The sequence below is a fragment of the Ochlerotatus camptorhynchus genome, unplaced genomic scaffold (genome assembly GCF_037179485.1).
Source record: "Ochlerotatus camptorhynchus isolate MF236.1 unplaced genomic scaffold, CSIRO-AGI_Acam_v1.1 ptg000136l, whole genome shotgun sequence".
NCBI classification, from domain to species: Eukaryota; Metazoa; Arthropoda; class Insecta; order Diptera; family Culicidae; genus Ochlerotatus; species Ochlerotatus camptorhynchus.
In genome coordinates, this window is record NW_027040626.1 from 868796 (window position 1) to 894078 (window position 25283).

The following is a 25283-nucleotide window of genomic DNA, read 5'->3' on the forward strand; positions in this document are numbered from 1 at the left end:
ATGATTATATTGTTTGCGCGTTTATCTGTTCTGTTTATACCTTCTAAACTTGGTCGAGGAGCGAGCAAATGTGGAATGTTGAACTTAATTGAGAGGATTTGTAGATTTTTTTTTGTCAGTAAAAATTTATAAAATGCACAGGCGGTTTTTCTTGAAACTTTTCGAAGGAATGTAAAAGTCTTGGGAGCCATTCAAAAAATATGGCGTTTTTCATTTTCAATGGCAAATAGTGTCATTTTAAGCAAAAGATTTGAATCAAATGTTTCCATTTGTTTGGGTTAAAAAGTTATTTTTTTTATTCGTTTAGGTATCTGATTTGAATAGTAAGTTTTATTGTCATGCATTTTTGAGACTTTCTTCACTTCAATGTATATTTTTGGCCATGAAAATCTTATTTTTGTTTCAGTTTATTTACCCAGCTTTTTATGTAATTCTTATCGTCTATTTAGTATATAACAAATGTACATTTTGACTTCTGTACAGGATTGCTTGATTACACACTATAAAAATATAGACAGTTCTTAATATTGTTCTTAAAAAAAATCTCATTACGAACTACAAAACGTTATTAAAAAACTAAAAAATCTTGGTGGTTTTGAGCAGGAAATGAAATTATAACAATAATTTTAGAATGAAGTATTTTGACCATCCCCTGCTTTCCATTACAAACACTGGCATGCAATGATTATCATTTCTGTAAACGCTCTGAAAACTATCATCGTTGATTGCATCGATGGATCAATTTATTCGAGTATTACTGGAAAACATTCTAGGTCCTGCCGAAGCTCTACTGAACGGTGTCCTATAAAAAGTTTTTCTAGCTTAAACTTAGTGAAGAAAGCTTTAAATTGCTTGAATCAATCGTATCGATTGGATTCAATAGTTGCGTGAAGAGGGATGTGGTAAACGATGTTAAGCTGAGCATCCAGTGAAGATACTACAGTTGAATGGACATTCAAATTATACACAGCTCATAATAATACGCAAAATAAAACATATTTTTTGATTGGTACTTGCTTTTATATTTGGATGATTATCAATTTCGTGAATAATCCAATTATCATACATCTAGTTAACAAACATAAGTAACTCTTTGAATATTTATTGTTCAAACTATCATCGTCAGTAATCAAGCTCAAACTATTTAGAGCTACTCAAATCATAAACTTTTATAGGAAACTTATCACACTTTCCAAATCTGCAATAATATATGTGGGCGACTTTAATTATTCTCGGTTGCAGTTCAAAAACTGTCAAAAATCTGGCAAATACGTAAATACATCCTGGTATAATGTGTCCTTAGAATTCAACTCAGAATTGCCTTAAAATGCACCTCACAAATGGCTCCTTAGAATTTTCATGAAAATTCACATCCAATTTTCCATGGCAATTTCTTGGAAGACTTCTAGAAACTTCTTAAAATTCTCATTTGCATTCTCTGGAAATAACCCTTTGAATTTCCTTGGAGCATTCCTCGGAAATATCTTGGAATTATCCTGCTGTGATGCTCCAACAGCCGATTTGGGTAACTCTTAGCATACGAGCCTTTGCAGGATTAGGATTGATTGTTGAATACTTGTGTGGAAGTTAAAAAAAAAACATTATCACTACATATTATTGATAACGTTCATCACGTCTGAATAAGCGCCTAAAACAAAGTGGACTTTAAGGATTTCAGCAAAGTTGCATTTGGATAAATAGTAAATGAAAAAATATGATCGATAACAATTTAAAAGTAGCAAATCGAAATTATATGAAGATATGAGAACCGCAGTTGCTAATTTTGCTCCATGTAGCATGCGTTTATCATGAGCTGCGTTCGAAAAGGCGTTCCGTTTGTCGTGTAACGAAGTTGTGCTCATCGTAATTCGTTAGAACAAAATTTAAAATTTCCCTTTGTCAAATTTCCGAAAATAAATAACCAGTAAAATTTACGTCTTCACGTTACAATATTAAAACCACTCAAAACATTATACCTACTAAAATTGTTCTAGTTAAAATATACGATAAAATGGAGATAAAATAAGTCAAAACAACAAAAGTACCCGTTAAAAAGATCAAACATCCACCGTTATAATTAAAATTCCCACTAGATAGTGATTGGTGCCCAGATAAAACAGTAAAACAAACCTTACGTGCTGATAAACATAGTTTATATAATAAATAAATAGCGCCAGAACTTTTATTCTGGAGTATATGGTTTACAAATAAAGTGAAAAAATAATAAATTAGAACGTTACACATACCAAACAATTTCTGATTTCACAATGATTCGAATATCTCATCATTCTGATAGATATAAATGCATCGTAGAGCGCCTAAATGCAACCAAACAAAACTCAAAATCTATGATTACCTTCGACCAGGTAATTGATCTTCTACAAATTAATGGAAAACTCATCTAGAGATTACCTAGTTCCCTATCGTTAAATCGAACCTATCTTTTCCCCGATAGAGAGCAATAAATAAATAATGTAAATAAATAACAAAGATAGATACAAGAAAAAAAAAACCTTAACAATACTTGCGATGGAAATTACTTCTCTCAGAATATGCATTTAAAAATTCACTGAGAGCATCACTCTCCCGTTCGCACTGCCTTAATTAGTGGCAGTATGGAACGATATTTGCTTCATCCTAACTAAAACGTCAAACCTTATGCATCCTCTATCCTCCGTTTATCAGACTGGCATTTAACGTTTAAAATTGTATATAAAAGAGCTTTTCCTCACAGTTTACTTAACCTCGGTTCCTTGTTGGTTTGTTTCATTCTCATTTCTGTTTTTTTTTCTGTTTTTGATTTAAACGATTTCTCCTAAAAATTGCATTCCGCTTAAAAGTAATCAAACACAGATTAGGATTTACAAGTCTAAGCCTATTACTCTTCCCTAACAACTGCCTTCTTAAGTATTGGAGCTTGTTTCACGCTTTGGATAGTCGAAAGTTATACATCGTTCGTATTTGGCATCGCTATCAATCCGTACGATCTCTTGACGTCATGTTACTGGTGTATGGTATGCCATTTGTTTTTGCAAATTGTTGCAATTTAAATAATAATTTCAGACTATTATTACTAAATACAACAATGTTCAGCCAAACGTGCTGGAGATATTACGAATCGATGCAGGCGAAATAGTGATTTCCTCCCGGTGGAATTCCTTTGCATGGAGGATATTTCATGCCTAGAAATTTCCCAAAGAAATTCCTCGACGGGTGTATTTCAGTGCCACACTTCGCTATCCGCGACTAGTTTCACATCTCACGAATGATTATTGGCCGATTGATGCATAGGTAGAGCATTGATAAATACGTAAAACGCATAGGATTACGACGGTAGGAGGGTAACAAACAAAATGTTGCAACATTTATGATCAACAATAACACCTAGATAACAACGGCTGGTGCAAATCTTCACACCAGAATGATGTGACTTTGGCCACACGTGCTGCAGTCATATGCAGCCGGAAAGGAAATGAGAAGAGGTTGATTGTCACTCACTGTTTAGAGGCCGCCAAACTGTTGCTGCAGCTGTTGGTGTAAATTGGCCGGTCCGTGACAGGAGATTGGCGATGAGTCTGCTGAACTGCTGCTGCTGTTATTGCACGGTGGCGAAGGCGACTTGGGCGAGACATGCAGCGAATTGTAGTGATGGTGATGCTGCGAATGGCTGTGATGTTGCTGCTGCTGTTGATGCTGGTAATTGAACTGTGACTGTGAATGATGCTGTTGCTGTTGCTGTTGGTGTTGGTGTTGATGCTGATGTTGTGATCCGGGTGTCTGTTGAGGACCCACCCCGACAATAGTAGTTGACTTTGAATTGCGGGTCAAAGGCTTGTGGTTCTGTAGTGAACTGTCCCGGTTGTGCTGGAACTGCCAGCATGATCGACAGAAGTATCTAAAGTGAGAAAATTGCAAGTGGTCAGTAATAATTTCGGGTGTATACATTGTATGTAATCAAATAATGATTTATCATGTGCTTTATTTATTCTACTTGATGTTAAATAGATAGGTGTCATTGACCATAGATGCTGGAGAATGATGGAGCTTGCGAATGTATTTGTTTTACTCAGAATCTTGAAAGCTTTTTGTGTGTCAGTGTCATGCAAAATATCTCCTCTTCATTGCTACGTGTTGATCTATTTTTCATGTCCATTGTAAGATCTCACAAGTCTTAGTCCAAGAAAGGCACAACAAAGTCAAGTCTCAACAGTTTTTTTTTTAAGAATTCATGTCACTGTTTTATCATAACTCTTTTAAAAATTTCTCAAGAATGATCTTGGGATTCTCTCTGGTACTCCCTTAAAATTGACAATAATTCCAAGTTAATTTTTAAAACAGTTCAAAGGGAATCTATTCTGAGGATAGAACCAACAAAATTCTAGGGCGAACTCGAATTCTGAAAAATGTTTCATGGGAATTATGAGGAACATTCCAACGAATTCTTAGGATAATATCAAAGAACCTCTGGGAGCATTCTAAGAGAATTATGAGAAGAATACTGAAAGAATGCTGGGAAGAGTTATTTCAATTGTCAAATTGTTGTAAATCACTTTCGTCTATTCGATGATATATTCTAGAATTTCAACATAATTTTTAACATCTCCGAAGTAGTTCTGTGAAGAATTTCATGGTTTTTATGAAGGGAATTCCCTGAGGAATATCCCAAGAGAATCTTTCAAAAAATGATGAAACAAACCATAAGCAAGCTCTTGCATGCATTATTATGAATTGAAATAACTCTTCCCAGCATTCCTCGTAATTATCTTAGAATGCTCCCAGAAGTTCTTTGATATTCTCTTCAGAATTCGTTGGAATGTTCCTCATAATTTTCATGGAACAATTTTCAGAATTCAAGTTCACCATAGAATTTTGTTAGATCTATCCTCAGAATCAGATTCCAGATTCCAGATTACAGCATTTTTTTTTTAGTTTTGTGGCCGAACATCCGTATTTTGATTTGGGGTTACTTCTACTATGCTCGGTGAATGTAGAAAAAATGCGTGAAACTTAAACTATTTAGTTCAAGAAATATGAAACTTTGAAGGAGTATAAAATCAGAAAACATTATAAGCAACAAGCAAACAACCTTAAATTTGTGATGGCTATATTGTAAATACGTTTCATAAGTGATGGTTTGAGTGCTTTTTCAAACAGACGAAAAAGAAAAAAAATGTTTTTTAATATGATTGCAAAAATATGAAAAACTATACAGGGTGAAAGGTAATTCCTGTCAGTGTTTTTTAAGCAATTGTAGTACCAAATGGGTTAATCACATAAATGTCTACATATATTTATTTAAGAGTGTGTTCAAATGTCAACACGGCATGCAAGTTTGTTTTGAATTTTCATTCGTTTGATACTCGTGATACATGGACGCGAAAAGGGAACTCGTGATAAGCCTGTTTTTGAAGCATCATATACCGTGTTCTATTTTGAAGACGCTGAAACCACTCGGAATAAACGAAACATTCATCTTTCGCACTATTAAACGGTACCAGGAAACCGGTTCATGGAAAATCCCTCCCAGACCAGGCCGAAAACGCAGTGTCAAGACTCCGGAAGTTATCAAACGAGTGAGAGAGCGAATTCGGCGGAATCCTTGTAAGTCTGGGCGTAAGGTGGCCAAAGAACTCAAAATGTAGCAGCCAACGATCAGGAGTATTTTGAAAGATGATCTCGGATTGAATGCTTACAAAAAACAACGGGTGCATGGTTTCACCGGAAAGCAAAAGATAGCTAGAGTCGAAAGATGTCGGAAGCTGCTCAAAACGGCACGGTGATTGCGAAATTCTGTTTTCGGATGAGAAAATGTTCCTGCTATAGGAATGCTGCATATCTTGCTGATATTCCTCGTGACAAACTGGCTGTTCAAAGGTTCCAGAATATTTCCAGGGTGATGGTTTGGGGATGTTTCTCCAAAACATTGAATGTTCCATTGCTGTTCATTGAACCTGGTGTTAAAATCAACAGTAAATATTACATTCGATAATGTTTTGAAGAACCACTTGCTTCCCTTTTTCCAAAAACATTATAAGAATGCACCATACTGCTTCCAACAAGACTCTGCACCGTCCCATCAGGAAAAAGTTACACAGGCCCTGTGTGAGGCCAATTTCCCGGATTTCATTTCGTCGAAAGAGTGGCCTGCCTCCTCACCCGATCTGAATCCTCTCGACTTCTTTGCATGGGGCTACATATTAGGCGAACTAGGGAATACCAAGAGACTAATCGTGGAAACTTTTAAGCAACCTTTGGTGAAAATATGGGACGAAATGCCTCAAGATATTGAAATGCCTCAAGGACGAAATGCCTCAAGCTGTAACGATTTTCAAAAACGGATGCGGCTCGTAATTAAAGTAAAGGGAGAAAGATTTGAATTGGAGTAAGTTAAGACAAATGTTATTGATACACGAAACAGGAAATACAATGAAAATTAAATTTCACATCACCACTTTACTGACAGGAATTACCTTTCACTCTGTACATATACGATATCAATGGAACCCCCCTAAGCTACAATGTGGAACCTATCAAAGTTACCCCGTTTTACGGTACCATTGAATTCTCCTCAGAATGACCATAGAATTCTTCGCAACATTACACCGGTAATTCCGATAGCCCCACCCCGTTGCAAGAAGGTTCAGCGTTATTTTTTACCAGCAATCAAATCAAAACGATTTTTTACTACAAGGTTCGCTTGAGTTTTCCGCTTTTTGAGGAAGATTTCGCGTGGAACTGCTCAAAGCAGCTTACCCGGAAAAAAAAATAACCATACAATAACCATAAAATAATATAAAATCACAACACAATCTATTGCCAACACTCGATCCTATTGTATGTATATCATACAAGTAAATTGAAAATATTGTTATTACAATAAATCTACAATATGTTCCATAGAGCATGAATTTTCAGCAATAGAAAAACAATAAAATAAATGGTAAATGACTCAAGTTTATTCGGGAAAAAGTGAAATTCTGTACGGTTAAGATACATAACAACCCCCTTGTTCTATTGTAGATTGCTACATTTACCATAGATTCTATTGTGGAAACTATAAATTCCATGGTTATTTTATCGTTGCTGACAATACAATTTATTTTAAGTACAATAAATTCTGTTGTATGGTTACAATAAATTTCATTGTATCTATATCGTTCTTTTTTTTACGGGTATCTCGATCTATGGGTCGTGACCCAACTTGGAAATTTTTTATGTTTTTCAAGCCAATTCAATGTCAATCTGTTTTTAAGTTTCAAGTGAATCATATATATATATATACATACAGCATCATATTAAAGCTTGAGTCATTTAATATCTGCCAGCAGTTTGTTTTCAAATGTTTTCTCTTTCAGTGCTGAAAAGTGCGTCACGATTCGTTTTGTTCAAAATAAGTTATATTTGATGGAAACCGCGAACCGAAAATTAATTTTGGACACCCTCTTGGAAAATTTGACGTCATTGAAATTGGCTAAATCGATTGTTTGCAGTGCTCTCAAACGTTTCCGTGAGCGGCATACTATCGATCGGCAGGATCATAGCAAGCGTTTGTATGTGTTGAGAAGATGTTGAGAACGGTTAGGGCAAACCTAGGGCTGTCGGATTATGATATCGCAAAGAAATTTAATGCCAGCCAATGCACCGTCAGGAAGATTCGCAGCGAGAAGGATTTCGATCTTTTTGGGCCAGTAAGCAACCAAACAGGACACTGAAGCAGAATCTAGTGGCCAAAAGACGTGCCCGGAAGTTGTACAATGATGTTCTTACAAACTACGAAGAATTCATCCTCATGAACGACAAAACGTATGTGAAGATGGATTATGGGCAGCTCCCGGACAAAAGTTCTAAAAAGCCACTGTTCGAGGTGATGTCCCTAGCAAGTTCAAGTTCGTTTTTGCCGAAAAAATTGCAAGAAAGCTTATCTTCTGGCAAGGTATTTGCAGCTACGGACAAAAAAACTCAGGTTTTCGTGACAAACAAGACTAAAGTCTGGAACGCGCAAAAATTGGCCAACGTCAAATTGGTGTATTTCTGTTAAAAATGCATAAAAAAAACCTGAAATTCTGCATTTGGAAGTTGAGTGTACAATGTACAATGGTTGCTATGATGAGTTTTCACCGTTTGACGTCCAAGCAAGAGGAGCAGCGTATCAAAATTTTGCTCGCGCAGCAAGAGAATCCTACGTTCTCACACGCCAAGTTCGCAAAATTGGTGGATGTGGACAAATTGGCCGTTTTAAAAGTGTTCGGGGAGCGTCTGTCGACCGCCAGGAAGCCTGGAAGCGGCGGCAATCGTAATCCGGACGTGGCAGCGACGACGAAGAAGATGGCGGTGAAATAAAAGCGGAATCCTAACCTCTCCATCCGGGACGTCGCTGGCAAGCTTAATGTCTCCTATACAACTGTGCAGCGGGCCAAAAAACAAGCCGAGTTGTCGACGATTAAGAAGGTGAAGGAGGCGAACCGAGATTACAAACAAAACACGGTAAAGCAGCGGTCCCGAAAGCTGTATACGAATCTCCTCACAAAGTTCGACTGTGTCGTCGTGGACGACGAAACTTATGTGAAGGCGGATTTCAAGCAGCTTCCGGGACATGAGTTTTATATCGCATCAGGGAAAGGGAAGGTGGCTGAAACTTTCAAAACCATCAAGCTATCGAAGTTCCCGAAAAAGTATCTCGTCTGGCAGACCATATGGACGTCTGGTCTAAAAAGCGGCATTTTCATTACTACGGAAACCATCAATCAAGAGATTTACGTCCAGGAGTGCCTGGGAAAGCGGCTGCTACCATTCCTAAAGCAACATAATAGACCTGTCCTGTTATAGCCGAACTTGGCGAGCTGCCACTATGGGAAAAAGGTAATCGAGTGGTACGATGCGAACAACGTGGTTGTGGTATCCAAAGGCCACAACCCTCCCAACAGCCCAGAGCTCCGCCCTATCGAACGGTATTGGGCCTTGGTCAAACGAAATCTAAAAAAAAACTAATAAATCCATGGACAACGAGCAGTAGTTTAAATCTAACTGGCGTTCGGCGGCGAATAAGGTCGATGAGACCACTGTGCAAAATTTAATGGAAGGGGTTAATCGGAAGGCACGGCAGTTCGGATTTGGCAAACCAAAAGAAGAAACGATTTTTTTGTTCCTTTAAATATATGAATTGAACTATCAAAAGAAAAATAAGAAGATTTTTCTGATATGAATTTTGACTGACATTACAAATGGAAACGAAATCCAAAATTTCATCAATTTTGGAGCACCGGAACTATTTTAAATAAGTGTGATTACATAAGCAAAAATCGACATCTTAGCGCCCCTCCATGGTACTTCGTATGGGAACGAGCTGTCAGTTTGTTACTTTAGTGTCAAACAGTAAAGTATTTTGCTTTTAATCTTGATTTAAAAATTGAGATGGAAGTAAATGGGATCGAAAAAAATATCGTTGTGCTCAGAAAACGACGCCCTTAAAGATGATGTATGAAAACCGACATATTTTTCAAAATTAAAGAACCCAATTGATTCTAGTTTTTAGATGTGTTAAGATTTAGTATCATTTGAGGATCATGATGAAATTATCTAAAACTGTAGTGAGTAACTGTCAAAAATTGGTACTTACTCCACTACATTTTAACATATTTCAAAATTGAAACTCCCATTGACGGCAATCGAATGTGCAGGAAGGTAGCTTCCACACCTGCGTAGGATATCGCACCAATTCAACACAAATGGGCCGAGACCAATGGCTTTACTTCCCTTCCGAATGAAGACGTGACCAGAGATTTTATGCCTCCCACCGACCTCGGCTGGGATTGAAGCCAAACCTATGGCGGGTTCAAATGATATTGAAGGTATAATTTACGTTCCCAATTTCTGTTAAGACATGATAAAAGAAAAAAAATACTGAGCACTAATGGGTTAAACTTTTTAGGGTAATAGGGCATTTACAAAGGAAATCCGAATCTTTTCCACCATATCATGTGGCTGCTGCGTGATGAATGATGAAACTTATGTGAAAAAAGACTTCCTAGCCGTTTCTGCTGATAAATGCAGATAAAACCTTCAGAATAACCATGTCATAAAGATCAAGTGGTGCCAATCGGTTCAATCAATAACTTCTTCGGGTTGAGATATTCTGAGATTGCGCGAAATGATTGGAATAAAATAATGACACAAAGCACTCACCTGAAGCAGACGATCTCCCGGCAAAAGTATGGTCCGTGTTGTACTCCGCACATCGAACAGAGTGAGTCCTCTAGATACGGGTCGACCTGCAGCTTCTTTGTGAATTTGGCCGTTTTTATCTCGATAAACGCTGATACCACAGCCTTCATGTACGAGCGCGAATTGTTGAAAGTTACTCGTGCCGAACCGAGCGGGTACTTGTATTTGTCTGTATCGATGCCGACATACACTACTCCATCGAACAAGTCATTCATAATCTTAGCCAAACCCTCCGCCGTCAGTTGTCCATGTAGCGCACCAACGAATACGGTCTTTGTCGGATCAAGTTTTTGCGAAGTGGACTTGACAAAGTTGGAATCGGCAATATTCCATGGAATAACCTCAACGTCTTTCGATTTGATGCGTTTGGAGGATATTTTGAAGTTGATTCGAGCTCCCGGTGGCGGAAGGGGTTTATTCTGATGCACAAGCTGTTGTTGTTGTCCTGATAGTTGTTGTTGCTGTTCTTCCCCACCGGATGAATACGTTAGAATACCCGACGATGATGAGCTGGTACCACGGCTTGAACCATTGTAACTTTTCGCGTCTGTATAGGTACAAGTCTGCAATAAAGCTTTGACCTGTTTGTCCGATTCGAAGATAATGTAGACGTAACCTTTGGGCTGTGTCGCCTGTTGTTCCTTGCCAGGCCATTCAACCCTAGCACGGAAAAGAGAAACGTTAGATACTATGATAAAAAGCATTTTTTACTCTAAAATACATACTTTATGGAGCCGAATGGCTTGAAGATCTGAACTAGTGATTGTTCACTGATATCCCAAGGCATCCCGCCGAGGAAAATTTTCGACGAGTATGTCACCAATCGATGGGAACGTGGGGGAAGTACACCACTCCACGTGCAAGTCGCATCGTAATGTGCTGTAATATGGTAGACGAGAGAAGTAAAACACCGTTAGCAGGATGAACGCGGAAATTAAATCAAGCTTTGGCGGGAGATACACAGTCAGTGTTCGTATTACAAAGCTCAACCGATATAGTGCTGAAGGGTAAATGGGTGGCGGAAATGAATTACCAGCTGATGAACGGTGAAATCGTGCAATCCGGTCCAGATTGATATCATTGGCACCGTTGCTTGATGACGAGGGAGGGGAATTCTGCAAAGACCAGTTCTTGAGCTGTGGAGAATAAAAACGGTGTTATATTGAATGATACAATAACTGTCATATTATTCTCTTCCAGCGATTAAAAAAGTAACATTCATGAAAACAGTTACCAAATGTATTAATTGTTACAACTTCTTATTTAATTAAAATCTTCTTCGTAGAAATTGGGAAATTGTAACTGTATTAAAACAAAACTTTATTAATCATTCACATCAATTTGCTTTCTAATTTTTCATAACGGTTTATCCAATTTGAAAATTATTGATTTTAAATTGAAAGATATGAGATCCTAATAATCTATGTATGTGCCCCTTAAAACCTTTTTCTAACTCACCTGAGTACTGTTGTAGCTCGGAAGCAGTTTATTGAAATGATATTGCTGCAGCTGCAATTGTGACAGTTGTTGCGACTGTTGCAACAGACGCAATGTGTTCAGTGCCTGCAAATTTTGCAGCCGTTCATAGTCAGTAGCGAAACTATTGCCACCGTTGTTACTACTAGGTTGACTGTTGCAATTTCCATTTCCGAATGAAGATCCTCCCTGTGATTGATGCGGATAGAACTGACTCATATTCGGTATCTGACTATACTGGGAGCTGCTGTTGTTGTTATTGTTACTACTGCTACCAATGCTGCTACCGTTGGTATAATGCTGCTGGTTATGCCCATTCTGCTGCTGTTGGCTGATGGTGAGATAATTGATCATGTCCAAAATGTTGGTGCTATCGAAATTGGACAGCAAACTGGAGTCGTTGTCGGGCGGGGAATTGGAACGTGACAGAGACTGATTACCACCAAAGAGGGAGGATGTGCTGTTTGCCTCGAAGCTCTGATTCAGGTCGCCGAGTTGTTGCGATCCGCGAAAATATCGTGTGCATAGCTCCGTGGAGGATGTGTTGGGGGATGTCGGCAGGGAGCAGTCATAAGTGCCCATATTACGCTGCAGCAGCTTTAACGTCTCTGAGGTTAAACTGTTTGCGCCGTTTGATCCGGATAAACTGATGTCGCTGTCGAACTAGAAGAAAAGAGATAGGACGGATGTTAATTAGCAAGTTTCGATCAAGGGGAGCAATTTTTATTTTTCTTGAAATTCAAAAAAGCAACACATTATTTTGTTAATTTTTCCGGAACGAATGAAGCAACGTTGGGTACTGTTTTTAAAAGAGAATGAGTAAAGAAATCTAAGTATGCTACTATTATTTCTATGCAGTGTTGCCAAATATTTTTAAATAGGGGAAATGCAGGTAATGTCGGCCTAAGTGTCCCTAATTTGGGCCCATATATAAATTCAGCAATCAACTAAATTTTCAATAGCAACCAAAAATATCCATTAGTAACGTCCCAATAACGCGTTCATCTAGATAAAATTGATAAATAGCAGACTTTTAGCGATGGGCTCAAATTAGGGACATGTAGGCCGACATTACCTACATTTCCCCTATCGTTTGAAAACTTTAAACACAATTTTCTCTGAATGAGTATATTTTAATTTCCAATTTGATGGCAGCATCCTTTATTACTTAAGAAACACTTAACGAAAAAAATGCGTTTTTCCTAAGATATAGCGTTTTAAATCATCATTTAAAATTAATTACTGATTATCATGTCACCATGATCTGTAAAAGTTATGGTCGTGGATAAATGCTGCACTGTAAACAATGTGAAGTGTGTCACAATTGGGTGGTGTGCAACAATTGGTAAATTGCCCTGAGTGATAGTTTATAATTTTTTTCGCCTGATCTAACAAGAGTCTAACATCTTTTAAAAACTGCCTAAAGCAATTCAGATTTATACAACATGGCACCACTAGGGTACATATACATTATATACTTTATCGCAAGATCTTAGTTTTCAATTCTAGTCTTCGAGAAGTTGCGAAAAAGTGTTGCATAGCATAGAGTTTGTAAACTGAAACTTAGTTCATAAATCCGAACACTTTTTAAAGCAGATTATCAATGCCTATACCATGCTCAAAATAGCAAAAAAGTAAATTTGAACGTCATCATTCAGAATCATCACACGTGTTTATTATATTGCAAAGTAGACATAATTAATTAAAAATGAAATGTCTGGATGCCAGACGGTCCTGGTATTCAGAGCATTACGGTAAGTATTTTTAAGCCTAGAATCGTACATCGATTAATTCTCTACATGTCATTCCCGTTTCAAAAATATCTATATTGTTGAGCATCTGATACTAAAGTCAAGTTAGGTCAAGTCATCCTCTACATGTCGCCTGCATTTTTGCAGATATCTGACACTATTGCTGGTTTTACATTTTCCCTCCACAGTACTCAAACGGTTCCTAATAAGGTCCTGATTAGCCTCCCAATATTTGAACTCATTTAGTAAGAAACGGACTTGGCAAAAACCATTTGAAATTTATATGGAAGTTACTATGGGAAAACCAATATTTTTGTTCATATCTCCCTATCAATTCACCATATCACTTTGCTTTTAAAAGTGAAAGCTGGGCATGAAGTAAATTTTCTCAGCTACAACCTTGCTAAAGACCACTTCTAATCTTAAGAAAAAAAATATTAATGATTCAAGTCACTGATGCCTTATGATTATGCTCAATAAACTGTTAAGCAGGTGTTTCTAGCGCGTAGAATAGAGCGCACAAACCATGGCTACTATGTCACACTGCACAATACGGTATGTCCTACAAAACAGCTGCTTGATAAGGCCAAAAGATTCGCAATCTCTTAAACAATTAATAACTATTTAATTTGTCGTCACTTTCTTACCAAAATAGGTTAATCAGGATACGATTTGAGTACTTTGGGGCGAAAATTTCAAATTTTGCCTCAATCAATACAAGTGTACAGTGTACAACCTCCCATAAGAAGTCCCGGATAGCGATCTAGCATTGGTGCTAGGAAAATATGGCGATGTAAAGCGTGTAGTTTTGGAGAAATTTCCTGCCGCTTTGAGCCTCGATATGCATACAGGTGTTTGAGGTATAAACCCAAGGAGGTGGCACCCCTATCTCTACTAATAACATGTAGTCGTAGCGAGCATAGATGCGGGCCCACGCTCTGGGCCCGCTTGGATTGATATGTGATCACGTTTTTATGCTGGCTACGAAAAGAAGGCGGCGTTTCAGACCCTTGTATATACCCGAGCAAAGTCTGATATCAAATTGAAATCTAAATTTGATGTTGTAATTTCGTTGATAATGATTACACAGGTTGCAAAAAAATCTTCCTGTGACATCACGTTGAAAACTATTTCTGCTATCACTGAGAGCAACCTGAAAACTTAATTTACTATCAATTTTACCTTTTGATAACAAAAAAAGTATTCAATTTAATGCTATGCTAAGGCAATGAAAACAAACTCAATACAACATATTTTTGAAGAGCAAATGTACAGCAAAATGAAAACAAAATTTGGTATCAAATTTGTCAATTGCATTAACTGAAATCAATTTATGATTTCAGTTTGATGTTGATATAAGAACTTGATTTCAATTTGCAGTCATTTTGATGCTGGACTTTGCTCGGGTATACAGCCATTCTATAGCAAAACGATACAGTAATTCTCAGAATTTCGTAAAAATTGTAGTTTTTTCCTTATCGCAAAATATTAGACCCGTATTTTTTTTATTTTATCATAAGGGTGACCATTTCCATGTAAGTATGGTCCAAAAATCTTTTTTTTTCTTCAAAAATATCTTTTCAAAATACCAAATGAATGGCAGCTCTAAATACTTTTTAGGAAGAATATAATTATATTAAAAAAATGAGATTGAGCGTTGAAAAACATTGATTGTATTTGTTTTTTTTTATGATTTTCATTGTTTGTAGATAGATGCCGCAATATGATTTTATACTTATCTTTGAAAGTTTAGGCTTTTTTACACATTACATAACAAAATCAGCGATGTGTTTTTTTTTTCGTTTTTGTGTCATTTTTTTAAAAACGTTATGGGTTTGTGCTCAATACTCCAATGCGACTAGACTACCATGCATCTCCATCAATTTATAGCAACTGCAACAGGGTCACATGGTCACAAAGTCTCAATTAATTAATATCATTATTTTTTTAAGTATTTTAAATTACCTTTTGATCTTCGAAGTTGGCCAAGTGGTTCAAAAGATAGGAATTTTTGAAAAAAAAAAAATCAATTAAAAAAACGTTTTTTTACCATGGAAATGGTCACCCTAATGAAAAAATAAAAAATACGGCTGTAATATTTTGCGATAAGGAACAAAACTACAATTTTTACGAAATTCTGAGAACCACTATATCGTTTTACTATGGAATGACTGAATGTAGTCCTTTTGGACATTTGAGCCTTAACAAATAAACTATTTCAATAAAAAGGTCGATTTATGAATAACATTAAATTCGGAAGCCTTATATAAGCCATCTATCAAAAAGAGGCTTGGTAGTTACTACACTGAAACAAAATCCATTGGAAAAAATACTTTATTGCTGGTTTAAATTGAATACCTTCACCAATAGATTTTTGCAGAAAACAAATTCATTTAATTTTACTATTCATTCCATAAAAATTACTATGCATTTTGAGCAAGCATAGTAGTTTTTTTTTCAGAATTATAGTAATTTTGTTAACATTCTAATTCATATTAATTCCTAGTAGATTTAACGGTAATAAGCGTCGTTATATTGAAAATAAGTGTTTTCTACAAAATAGTATTCATAACTATGGTCCTTGTTTCAGTGTAGATATGGAAGCCAATTGGTTATAAGCATAATCACTATAAGGGTATAGTTCGAAGAGGTATCTTTGAGGAGAAAAACTACTTCTTTTCAAAATATTTAATATTATTCATTCATGAGATAAGAAATAATTATGAAGCAGAGTTATGCAACGATAACCTGGTTCTAAGACTTAAGTTCGATGTACAAATTGAGTTCAATTTTTGAAACAAAACTTCTTGGTCGTCGGTAAGACACATATCGAAGAATGGAAAGTTGATACCACTCCTGAAATAAATGATGAGCAAAAACAACGCTTACCTGCTGTAATAGTTGATATTTTTAAACTGTAAGCAGTCATCTACGAAGAGATTCAAATACTATCGTTATGCATGGCAATAAAAGTTATCACGTTCTAATGTATTGGTTGGATTGGTGTGCTGTGTGAGAGTTTGATAGTGGAAATCTGAGCATAATTCTTGCTGTCAAACTCATTTTGTTCAAATTCCATAAATTTTGAGGTTAAATCTCGAGAAAAATAATAAACAACTTTACACGGTGTTGCGATGCGCCCGTTAGTAACCATGCATCAGCTCCGTAGCATTGTACATTATGGGATGTAAGATCTGCCACCAATTTCTAGTCCTTTGCTGTTCCGTAATGTGCTGTTCTTGTTTGTGAAAACAATTGAATACTGTATATAGTCGTTTTAAAACTTCCAAATGACATGACTTCTTCTTTTTCTTCTTATTTCAAGCTTACTGCTTATCGCATATTAGCTTATCCAGCTTTCCATGCTCGGTAATGGCGGCCTGTTTGTATAAATAAATATATCCTTCACTGTGCTTTTTGACAATATCTGGAGGTTCAGACACATCCGCAGTTATTAATTGATAGCTGTACCATTTTTACATTAGTATAATTGTGTGGTAAGTACAATAATACTCTATGCCCAGGGAAGTCGATAAATTATCCACCCACAATTACCCGGAAAACTCCTAGACCGGACCGGGAATCGAACCCAGCCACCTCCAGCATGGTCTTGCCTTTATAGTTGTGCCTTTACCAACTGAGCTAAGGGAAGCCGCCAAATGACTTGAAAAAATGCCACAAATAGCAGTGGTTTGCACATTTTTGTTAAATCCTTAACCGTTAATCAACGACGTAAATTTTACATTAACGAATTAAAGTTTCTTTTAAATATGAAAACTGTTAATGAATTGATTAAGGATCGTTATATTGAGTACTTTTTTTTTCAAAAACGGTGTACTGCATCAATCACTAATTTAGAAAATAAGTTTGGCGAACATCGTCCTCTGATTTACATTTAAAAAATCCAATTGCTAAAACTGTAGACATCGTAGTTTATCTTGCAATGATATTCATCTGACGTTGCGTTGCGTTTGTAACGGAGTAATTCGTAGATTGCATACTGGCAACTTTATGTACCTACTTTAACGTTCTTATTCTGATTGCTAAAGAAAAACTATTTGGGAGTGAATAGCTCTCCAGTCAAAGTTCAGAACAGGAAAAGCATGGCAATTACCATTGCCGGCCACGCCCATCTTCTCCGTACGGGGAAAGGAAGTATATTGTTGATGTAACATCTACTAAACGGGAGGCCAGCGACTCACCGACGCCCCCATAGATGCTACGGAGTTGGACAGTTGAGTAGGAGATGGGTCAGGATTGGCTTAAGCAGTCCATGTGACCTTTGTAATTGTGTTGTTTTGGAGGAGCTTGGGAATAAACCCACGATCTTCTACTCAGTAAGTAAAGCAGTAGCCGTGAAGCTAGCCGAGCTCCTCAATTTTAATTCCAGTCTAGTTTAAAATAAAATGTAAGCAAACAAAAAGTAAGGGTCTCACCAAATATTTCATATTAACAATATGATCCATTCATGCCTTTTCCAAATGTTGCAATGGCGACCCGCAAAATATTGCTTCACGCACCATCTAGCGTTGAAAAGGTCAGCAACAATCATTCAATTACAATCGAGGGGTGCGAATATAACACTTATTACAAAAGTAAGAGTCACATTATTTTCATTAATTACAATGTGTATATTACTTTAAAATTTGTCTGACATATCACTGTTGTCATCAAATAAAATAAAATGCTGCAATACATTAATTTTATTAAACAAATTTTCATTTGGACTCCCCTTCATGACGATAAACAAATACATTGGTAGCCTTTTTGGCCACAGAGGTGCTTTCATCGCTAAAAATTTGGTTCGCTAGCTAAGCGAAAGAGTGGATCATAGTGTTAATATAATATATTTGCTGTTAGATAGAAAATACCATCAAGCCCCATATACTGCTCACCTTTGTAAAAAAAAATGCTATTTTTCAGATCAATTGCAATAGGTATACACATTTGCACACATACCTACTGCCATTTAAAAACCATTAACTTTCATTGGTTATTATTACTATTCCTGAAATATGTCTTAAACGCTGGCCGGACTGAGCAGTTTCAACATGTTATAACTCTGTAGTCTGAACGTACTATACTACCCATAATCGCATATCAGTCCCATCTTTGCTTGATTTCCTATCCATATGGGACTGATATGCGATTATGGACAGTATAAGACATACTTTATTGAGAATCACAGTGCTTTTTTTCAGTTTGTGGTACACTGCAAGTTTGAAGAATTGGGTTCTTTAATTTTGAAAAATATATCGGTTTTTATGTATCATCTGAAAAAGCTTCGTTTTCTGAGCAGAGCGATATTTTTTTCGAACCCACACACATTCATCTCGATTTTTAAATCAAGATTTAAAGCAAAATAATAACTTCACTGTTTGACACTGAACTGACAAAATGACAGCTCGCTCCCATTGACTTCTTGACGCAACATCTCACTTATACAACCTAGCTAGCGCAGCCCTGTAAATCGGTTTGTTTATTATTTTCAACCACGAAATCAGCTGTCAAAGTGTTCGACTTGACAGCGGATTGTTTTTTTTTTATTTTCAACCAGTAAAATGCGTGTATTAGTGAAACTTCTCACTAATACTAACGGTGATAGAGAACTCTATACAAAATTACACCGAGGGGCGCTAATAAGGTGATTTTTGCAAATGTTATCGTACTTATTTATAAATGGTTCCAGTGTACCAGTGTTGGGTTTGGGTTCCATTTTTAATGCAAATTACGAATATGCATTTACCTCAATACCTTTCAAGAACCCAATTATCACTCATTTCAACATCCTTTTACTTTGGTCTAGGTTAGGATCTGGGAGGGAGAAGCAGACTTGAAAATATATAAACGTCAAAGGGAACCAGAATCAAGCTGTCACGAACTGTCATTGGGAGCCAAGCAGTTTGATTATGCTTTTCTTACAGTTAAGAATACACAAGATTTTATTGGAATCTTGCGTAATGTAATTTATAACATCATTTATATAATCATGCGATAAAAATGTTTACAAAAATCTCAGTAGGATATAAAATTTCACTGATTTTGATCAGTTAAACAATATATGTCAGTGTGTGGTATTGTTGTAAATTAATAGTTTGTTGATTTTTTATAATTTTCTGCATATTTCCAAGAAAGAATTTATTTACGTTAAGTTTTTAAGCTAAAATATGTTTTAGTGGCTGGGTCTTGAAGCCAATTAAAATGAGATATGAATGGGGAAAATCGGTAGTAAATTGTGGAAGTTCGTTGATCGATTTTAGTAAAAATGCAAAAATTATAGCTAAGTCTTTGTGAATTTTTAAATGAAGTTTTTTGTTTATCCTTCTTGGATTATTTCTAACTTCATTTTTGTATTCAACGCACGATTTTACATGGGAAATGACAATCAGCGTACAAACTTCAAATATGCTGTAAACTTCTGTTACGTAAGCACTTTTAAGGGAGGTTCAAACCCAATTTTCTTCTTGGCTTTATTCAATTCGTTCCTACTGAGACTTTGCGTCGGCCCTCCACTTAGTGTTCTTTGAGCACTTCCACAATTATTAATATAGAGCTTTTCAAGCCAGTACCATTTTTGCATTAGAATAATTGTGTGGCAGGTACAATCACATTCTATCGGGAAATCGGGAAATTATCAACCGAAAAATTTCTAGTTTGGACCGGATATTGAACCCAGCCCCCTCCAGCATGGTCTTATAGCTGCACCAACTGAGCTATTAGAGCCCCCCTTCCCCCAATATAAGACGTATTAATATTTAGCAACCCCCCTCTCATTGTAAGATCATACATCGAATATTTGAATGTGCTGTATATGACTTCTTCGTGCTAACGAAAGATATTTCTCAGACCCGCTCTCTCTAATTTAGAAAAACGCAAGGAAATTTCTAACACCTCCTGCCCCTCTCTAATTACTAACGTAATTATTGAATGGCCCCTTTCGTATTCTAGCAGCTTACTATTACAGAATGAAATGATTAACTTAATTAAATTAATCAATTATTGAAGAACAGCTTGAATCTAGTGAACATTTTATTCTATGTATATCCGATTTCTAAGTCAAAGTGCTTTCTTGTGTATCCTAACAGCTTACCTACGAACTATAAATAAACCCAAGGCGCAACAGCTGCCGAAATGTAAGCTAGAAACTATTAGCGGTTTTCCTACCGCTGGCGTTTTGCCAAAGTAAGAAACCAAGAAAGCCCCCGACGACATCAGTCAACAAAGAAGTTTCCCAAATCACTTGCCAAAAAAATAGTTTTGCACTTTTAATCACCTTTCTTTTTCAATTGACTCTTTCTCTAATTGACTTGTACGAATAGAAGAAAAACGGCAGAAAGAAATACTTCATTCCACTTACTCGAAAATCGTCATAGTTCTTCGACGAGTGCACACTGCTACCGTAGTAGGTTGGCGATTGACCACCGCTGCCACTGCCGCCGCCACCTCCACCTCCTCCTCCATTGCCACCGTTGCTGCCAATCTCCGGTGAGCTCAGACTGGAGCTGGACATTGACAATCCGGAGAAATGGAAGGGATTGCTGGTGCTGATAACTGGCGACGAGGCCGTGTTGGACCCACTCAGGCTCAGTATGCTGGCACTGTCAGGACATCCAAGAGACGAAAAGGACGCCAGCGATGGCTGCTGATGGGAACCACTGCTCGTGCCCGATGAAATATTGCAGCTATTGCTGTTACTACTGCTGGCACCGTGTGATGACGAGTTGGAGGTAGATTGCGATGATTGTGATGAGCCCAAAATATCCGAAAATGACACATTTTCTGCTGGAACGAGACAATTGGAAGAAGAAAAGAATCAGTACATATACGTATGTTTGTGCGATGTATCAATAACTTGATGTCCGCTCGGGAGATATACACGACTTATTGGCAAAGGGTGTTTATAAGTTAAAGAATAGAACGTAGTCCAATGATAACGGAAAATTGATCGGTGTCTGCCACAAACAGGTAATTTAAGTGATAATGTTTTAAATTAATTTTCTGTCAAGTCTGACTCGATTGTTAGTTTGTCATATATAAGATATAGTAAAAGATAGCTAAGATCTTAAAAAACATTTCATGTTTTGTAAGATATATACGAAGACTGTTGATGGTGTTTCCATCAAGTCAATTTCACTGGTTCTGATTTGCATTACTAATTGTAATCGTACTATATTGTCCCTTCTTTTACTTAATTAATTCAACTTTTCATAGAGTTTCTCCAAAATATTATACACCTGTTTTACGCATCTTCTTGGATTGACTGCGTTTAGTTTTCTTCCATCCTTCTACGTTTTCATCATTTAATTGCCACACACTCACGCTTGGTGCCTTACTATTGACCGTGTAATTAATTAATTAATCAGTACAATATATGATTTTTTATTGTCTTTACTCGACCACTCGCACCTCGAGGCCTTAGTTGAGCACCTGGTTTTTATGGATTCCCCCTGACCATCGCGCACCCAGGTGTGCACGGCACACGCGAAAGACGCCTGCCATGGCACTTATGATTTGCTCCCCTGTACAAGTGCGCTAAAATGGTTGGTTAACTTGCTGAACGAAAAACAGAGTGTCGAGATCAGCTCACATCAACCAAGGAGCATCATACGTCTCGAAAAGGGGGAGAACTGAACATCATCGCTCATATACACCTTCGGAATGGACGTGTCGTCACGCTCAGCGATTACCCATATCAACACTAGTTTTTGAATTTCTTTAAATATTTCCCCGTTTGTTTATACAGCGCCTTATTAACTTCACTTCCCGTACGTCCGTCGTGTTTTAAGATGGATTTAGACGAGTATGCCTAGCTGCTCGTTATACCATGAGTTGCAGTCACGGTAGTTGCAACTGGCATCAGCTATTCATTAGTATCAGGTCAGAGTAGCCCAGTGGAAATCAATAACTCAATACAGTAGACCCTCGTTAAACTGGTACTCTTTAATCCTACTCGCGATAATCTGATGTAGTTGAATTAAAAAGTACGCTTACATAATATAGGATGGCCAGTGTATAAACCAGTGGCGTTGCCATAACCTCAATCTACCTGTTCAACCACTTTTAAAACGTAATCAAATAAAAAGTTATTTAAATCGATACAAATAATCGATTCTAGAAGACCCTATGCATTTCGAGACCGATTTGAATATAGTTATGACTCTAAATTACGATTTCAAAGTTGTTGAACAGGTAAAAAGTGAGGTTAAAATACGCCACTGGTAGATGTAACTGCAACTCCTGGATGTAACCATCTTTTATTCATAAAAATAATGATTGCCGGGAGATTGTATGATAGATGAGAGCAGGCACAAGCTCGTATAAGAGCGTCAAAGTCAGGAAGAAGATAAAAGAAGCGTATAGCATAGCCATGACTGACACATTTACACTAAAGGGTGAAACGAGCAAAAAGTAGTCACCCAAAATTAAGTGTAGAAAAATAATGGTATTCAATAATTAATCCTTTTTTATTTTATTCTGGTAGCTTGCTCTAATATTAAGCCCTGATATTATTGAGTTCACTCTATACCAAATAAGCTTGGCACAACCTTATGGTATTGTTAAATTAAGTCAGTTGACAATGCACGCCATTTTGCTTCGATTTTTTTTTCATATTATTAACTTATTGTGGATTCTTCTTTTTTCTTGACGATTGTTCAATAGTTTCAAAATGAATTTTGCGGATTCTAGTTGTTGACAGTTATGTTAAAATCCATCTTTCCCAATTTTCATGGAGTCGTATAAGATACAAAGGGTGGTTAGGATTATATGTTTCCTTTCCTCTTTTCCATTTTTTCTTGTTCCTTTTCCATTTCCTTTTTCCCTTTATTTTTCTTCTTTTCTTTTCAGAAAACGGATAATGGCGCTTTAACCATAAGCCATATAGGGCTAGGACAAGAGTTAGTACCGACCGTCAAAGGAAAACAAACGAATAAAGGCGCAATATCTTAGGTTTAGAAGCACAAGGGGGAAATACCTGTGTTTCATCCCAGGAGGTCAATTAACAATGGAGTGTACATTAATACTCTTAGCTTTGTCATTCTCAACTACTTATCTTATATACTTTTAGAAGCGGTATGTCTCCGCTCTTTGGTTTCCAGTGGATAAAATGTATACTACTTTCCATATTTAATAAAACAAGACATGTAATACATTGACATCTACTAAATTTAATAAACGCTACACAGTAGGCCTGGCCGCTTTAGTGTTTATTTCACGTCCCTCTTTTCTTATTGCTTATTGCATATAAACTTATTGCGTGCTCTCAACTTAGTGTTCTAGATGCAGTACTTCCACAGTTACCAATTGAGAGCTTCGATGCCTGAATAATTGTGTGGTAATAACAATCATACTATATGCCCAGGGAAGTCGTGAAAAAAATCCTATACCAGACAGGGAATCACCTAAAGTATGATCTTGCTTTGTAGCCTGCAACTTTACCGACTGAGATAAAGGTGGCCCCTGAAATGCCAAATTAAAAAAAATATTCCATGGACACACACAAATCAACGTATTTTTTTTTATTCCACGCTAATCAGATTTCCACTAAATTTTAGTTGACTACTTTTTGCTCGTTCCACACTTTAAGTACACGATGCGATCAAATACAAATTATGAAAAAAATAGTTAAGGAATGTAAGTATTTCCACTTACTTGATCTTAATTTGTTAATTCACTGCTTATATATTCGATATTACCACCTTTAGATACTACGACAGTGTCGAAACGTGGCAAACTTTTCGAATGTAATATTCTGAAATATTCTTTCCTACTTTCTTGATGGAAGTTTTAAAGCATTTACCCAAATATTGAAATCGATGGGGGCTTATATCTGAGGAGCAAGGGAGCATATTTCCTTGGGCCATACAATATGGATAAAAATTGTACAAGTCATTCCTGGGGCTTACTGCCAGTATTCATCTGATTGAAATACGATATGTATTGCATCAGAGTAGATGGCAGTTAATGAATACAAAACATGTTGCATTCTAAACATCAGATAGACTTCAGAGCCTTTCGTTAATCCAGATTCGATTAAACGGGACCCATTACCTGTCATTGGAAGCAATTAATGCAAACACTATATCGCCTGCCCATTGACGCTATTATGCACTAAAAGGTTCTTCTTGAACATTTAATCTGGGTAATAAGCTCAAACACTGCTTATTTATCAGTCATTTTGATCACACTAACTATTCCTAAAAGCATTGCTAGGTACCGCTCTCTTTATGAGATGTGCATGAGTAAAGCGAGCTTGCAGCACGGAGGTTCTCCGCGTACTGAAGACGCCCCGCAATTATTAGAAATATCACCGGTAGAGGAAGATTACCGCCCCGAAAATATTGTTTTGATTTCACCACGTTTTTATTTTTCTATAAATATTGGGTAAAATGTCAAAAATCCAAGAAAACCAGTGAAAATATATTTTTTCTATCTCATCATGAAAAACAAATTGGACCTTTAGTAAAATCGATAGGTTAAAGTTTTGCGGTTTTTTGAGTCTATCTACACGTGAATTTTCTTTCTAAAATTAGAAGAATTTATTAGAATTTTAATATCTTTTTCCAATATGTTTAGAAAAATCAAAATGAAATTATATGTTTGAGAGCGCGATTCAAATGTTCTAGACAAATATTTGATGAAACACGCTAAGGTTGGCAGTATGTGAGCAATGTTGTGAAAAATATCCCAATGTATCAATTGACCGTTCTTTAAACTTTTTCGAGCCCACCTGGTCATATATGATTGGTTGCATCAAAATTAATATATAGCTACATACTTCCTTACGAAAAGTTGTAGCTGTCGGTATGAACTATGAAGGAAAAATATGAATGCACC

The 25283-nt window shown here is 36.7% G+C and overlaps 1 protein-coding gene across 8 annotated transcripts in view; it reads right to left on the reverse strand.

Annotated features, from left to right (window-relative positions):
- Positions 1 to 3501: 3501 nt before the first annotated feature.
- LOC135700426 (putative uncharacterized protein DDB_G0288537) overlaps positions 3502 to 25283 on the reverse strand; it is an 81486-nt gene continuing 59704 nt past the window's right edge. For all 8 annotated transcript variants that reach the window (XM_065220934.1, XM_065220933.1, XM_065220929.1 and 5 more), the window contains exons 4-9: positions 20806 to 21227; positions 11680 to 12360; positions 11255 to 11357; positions 10947 to 11100; positions 10183 to 10881; positions 3502 to 3895 (exon numbers count right to left, since the gene is read on the reverse strand). In XM_065220934.1, the coding sequence (XP_065077006.1) occupies positions 3502 to 3895; positions 10183 to 10881; positions 10947 to 11100; positions 11255 to 11357; positions 11680 to 12360; positions 20806 to 21227 (2453 nt within the window). The remainder of the gene's footprint in view (positions 3896 to 10182; positions 10882 to 10946; positions 11101 to 11254; positions 11358 to 11679; positions 12361 to 20805; positions 21228 to 25283) is intronic.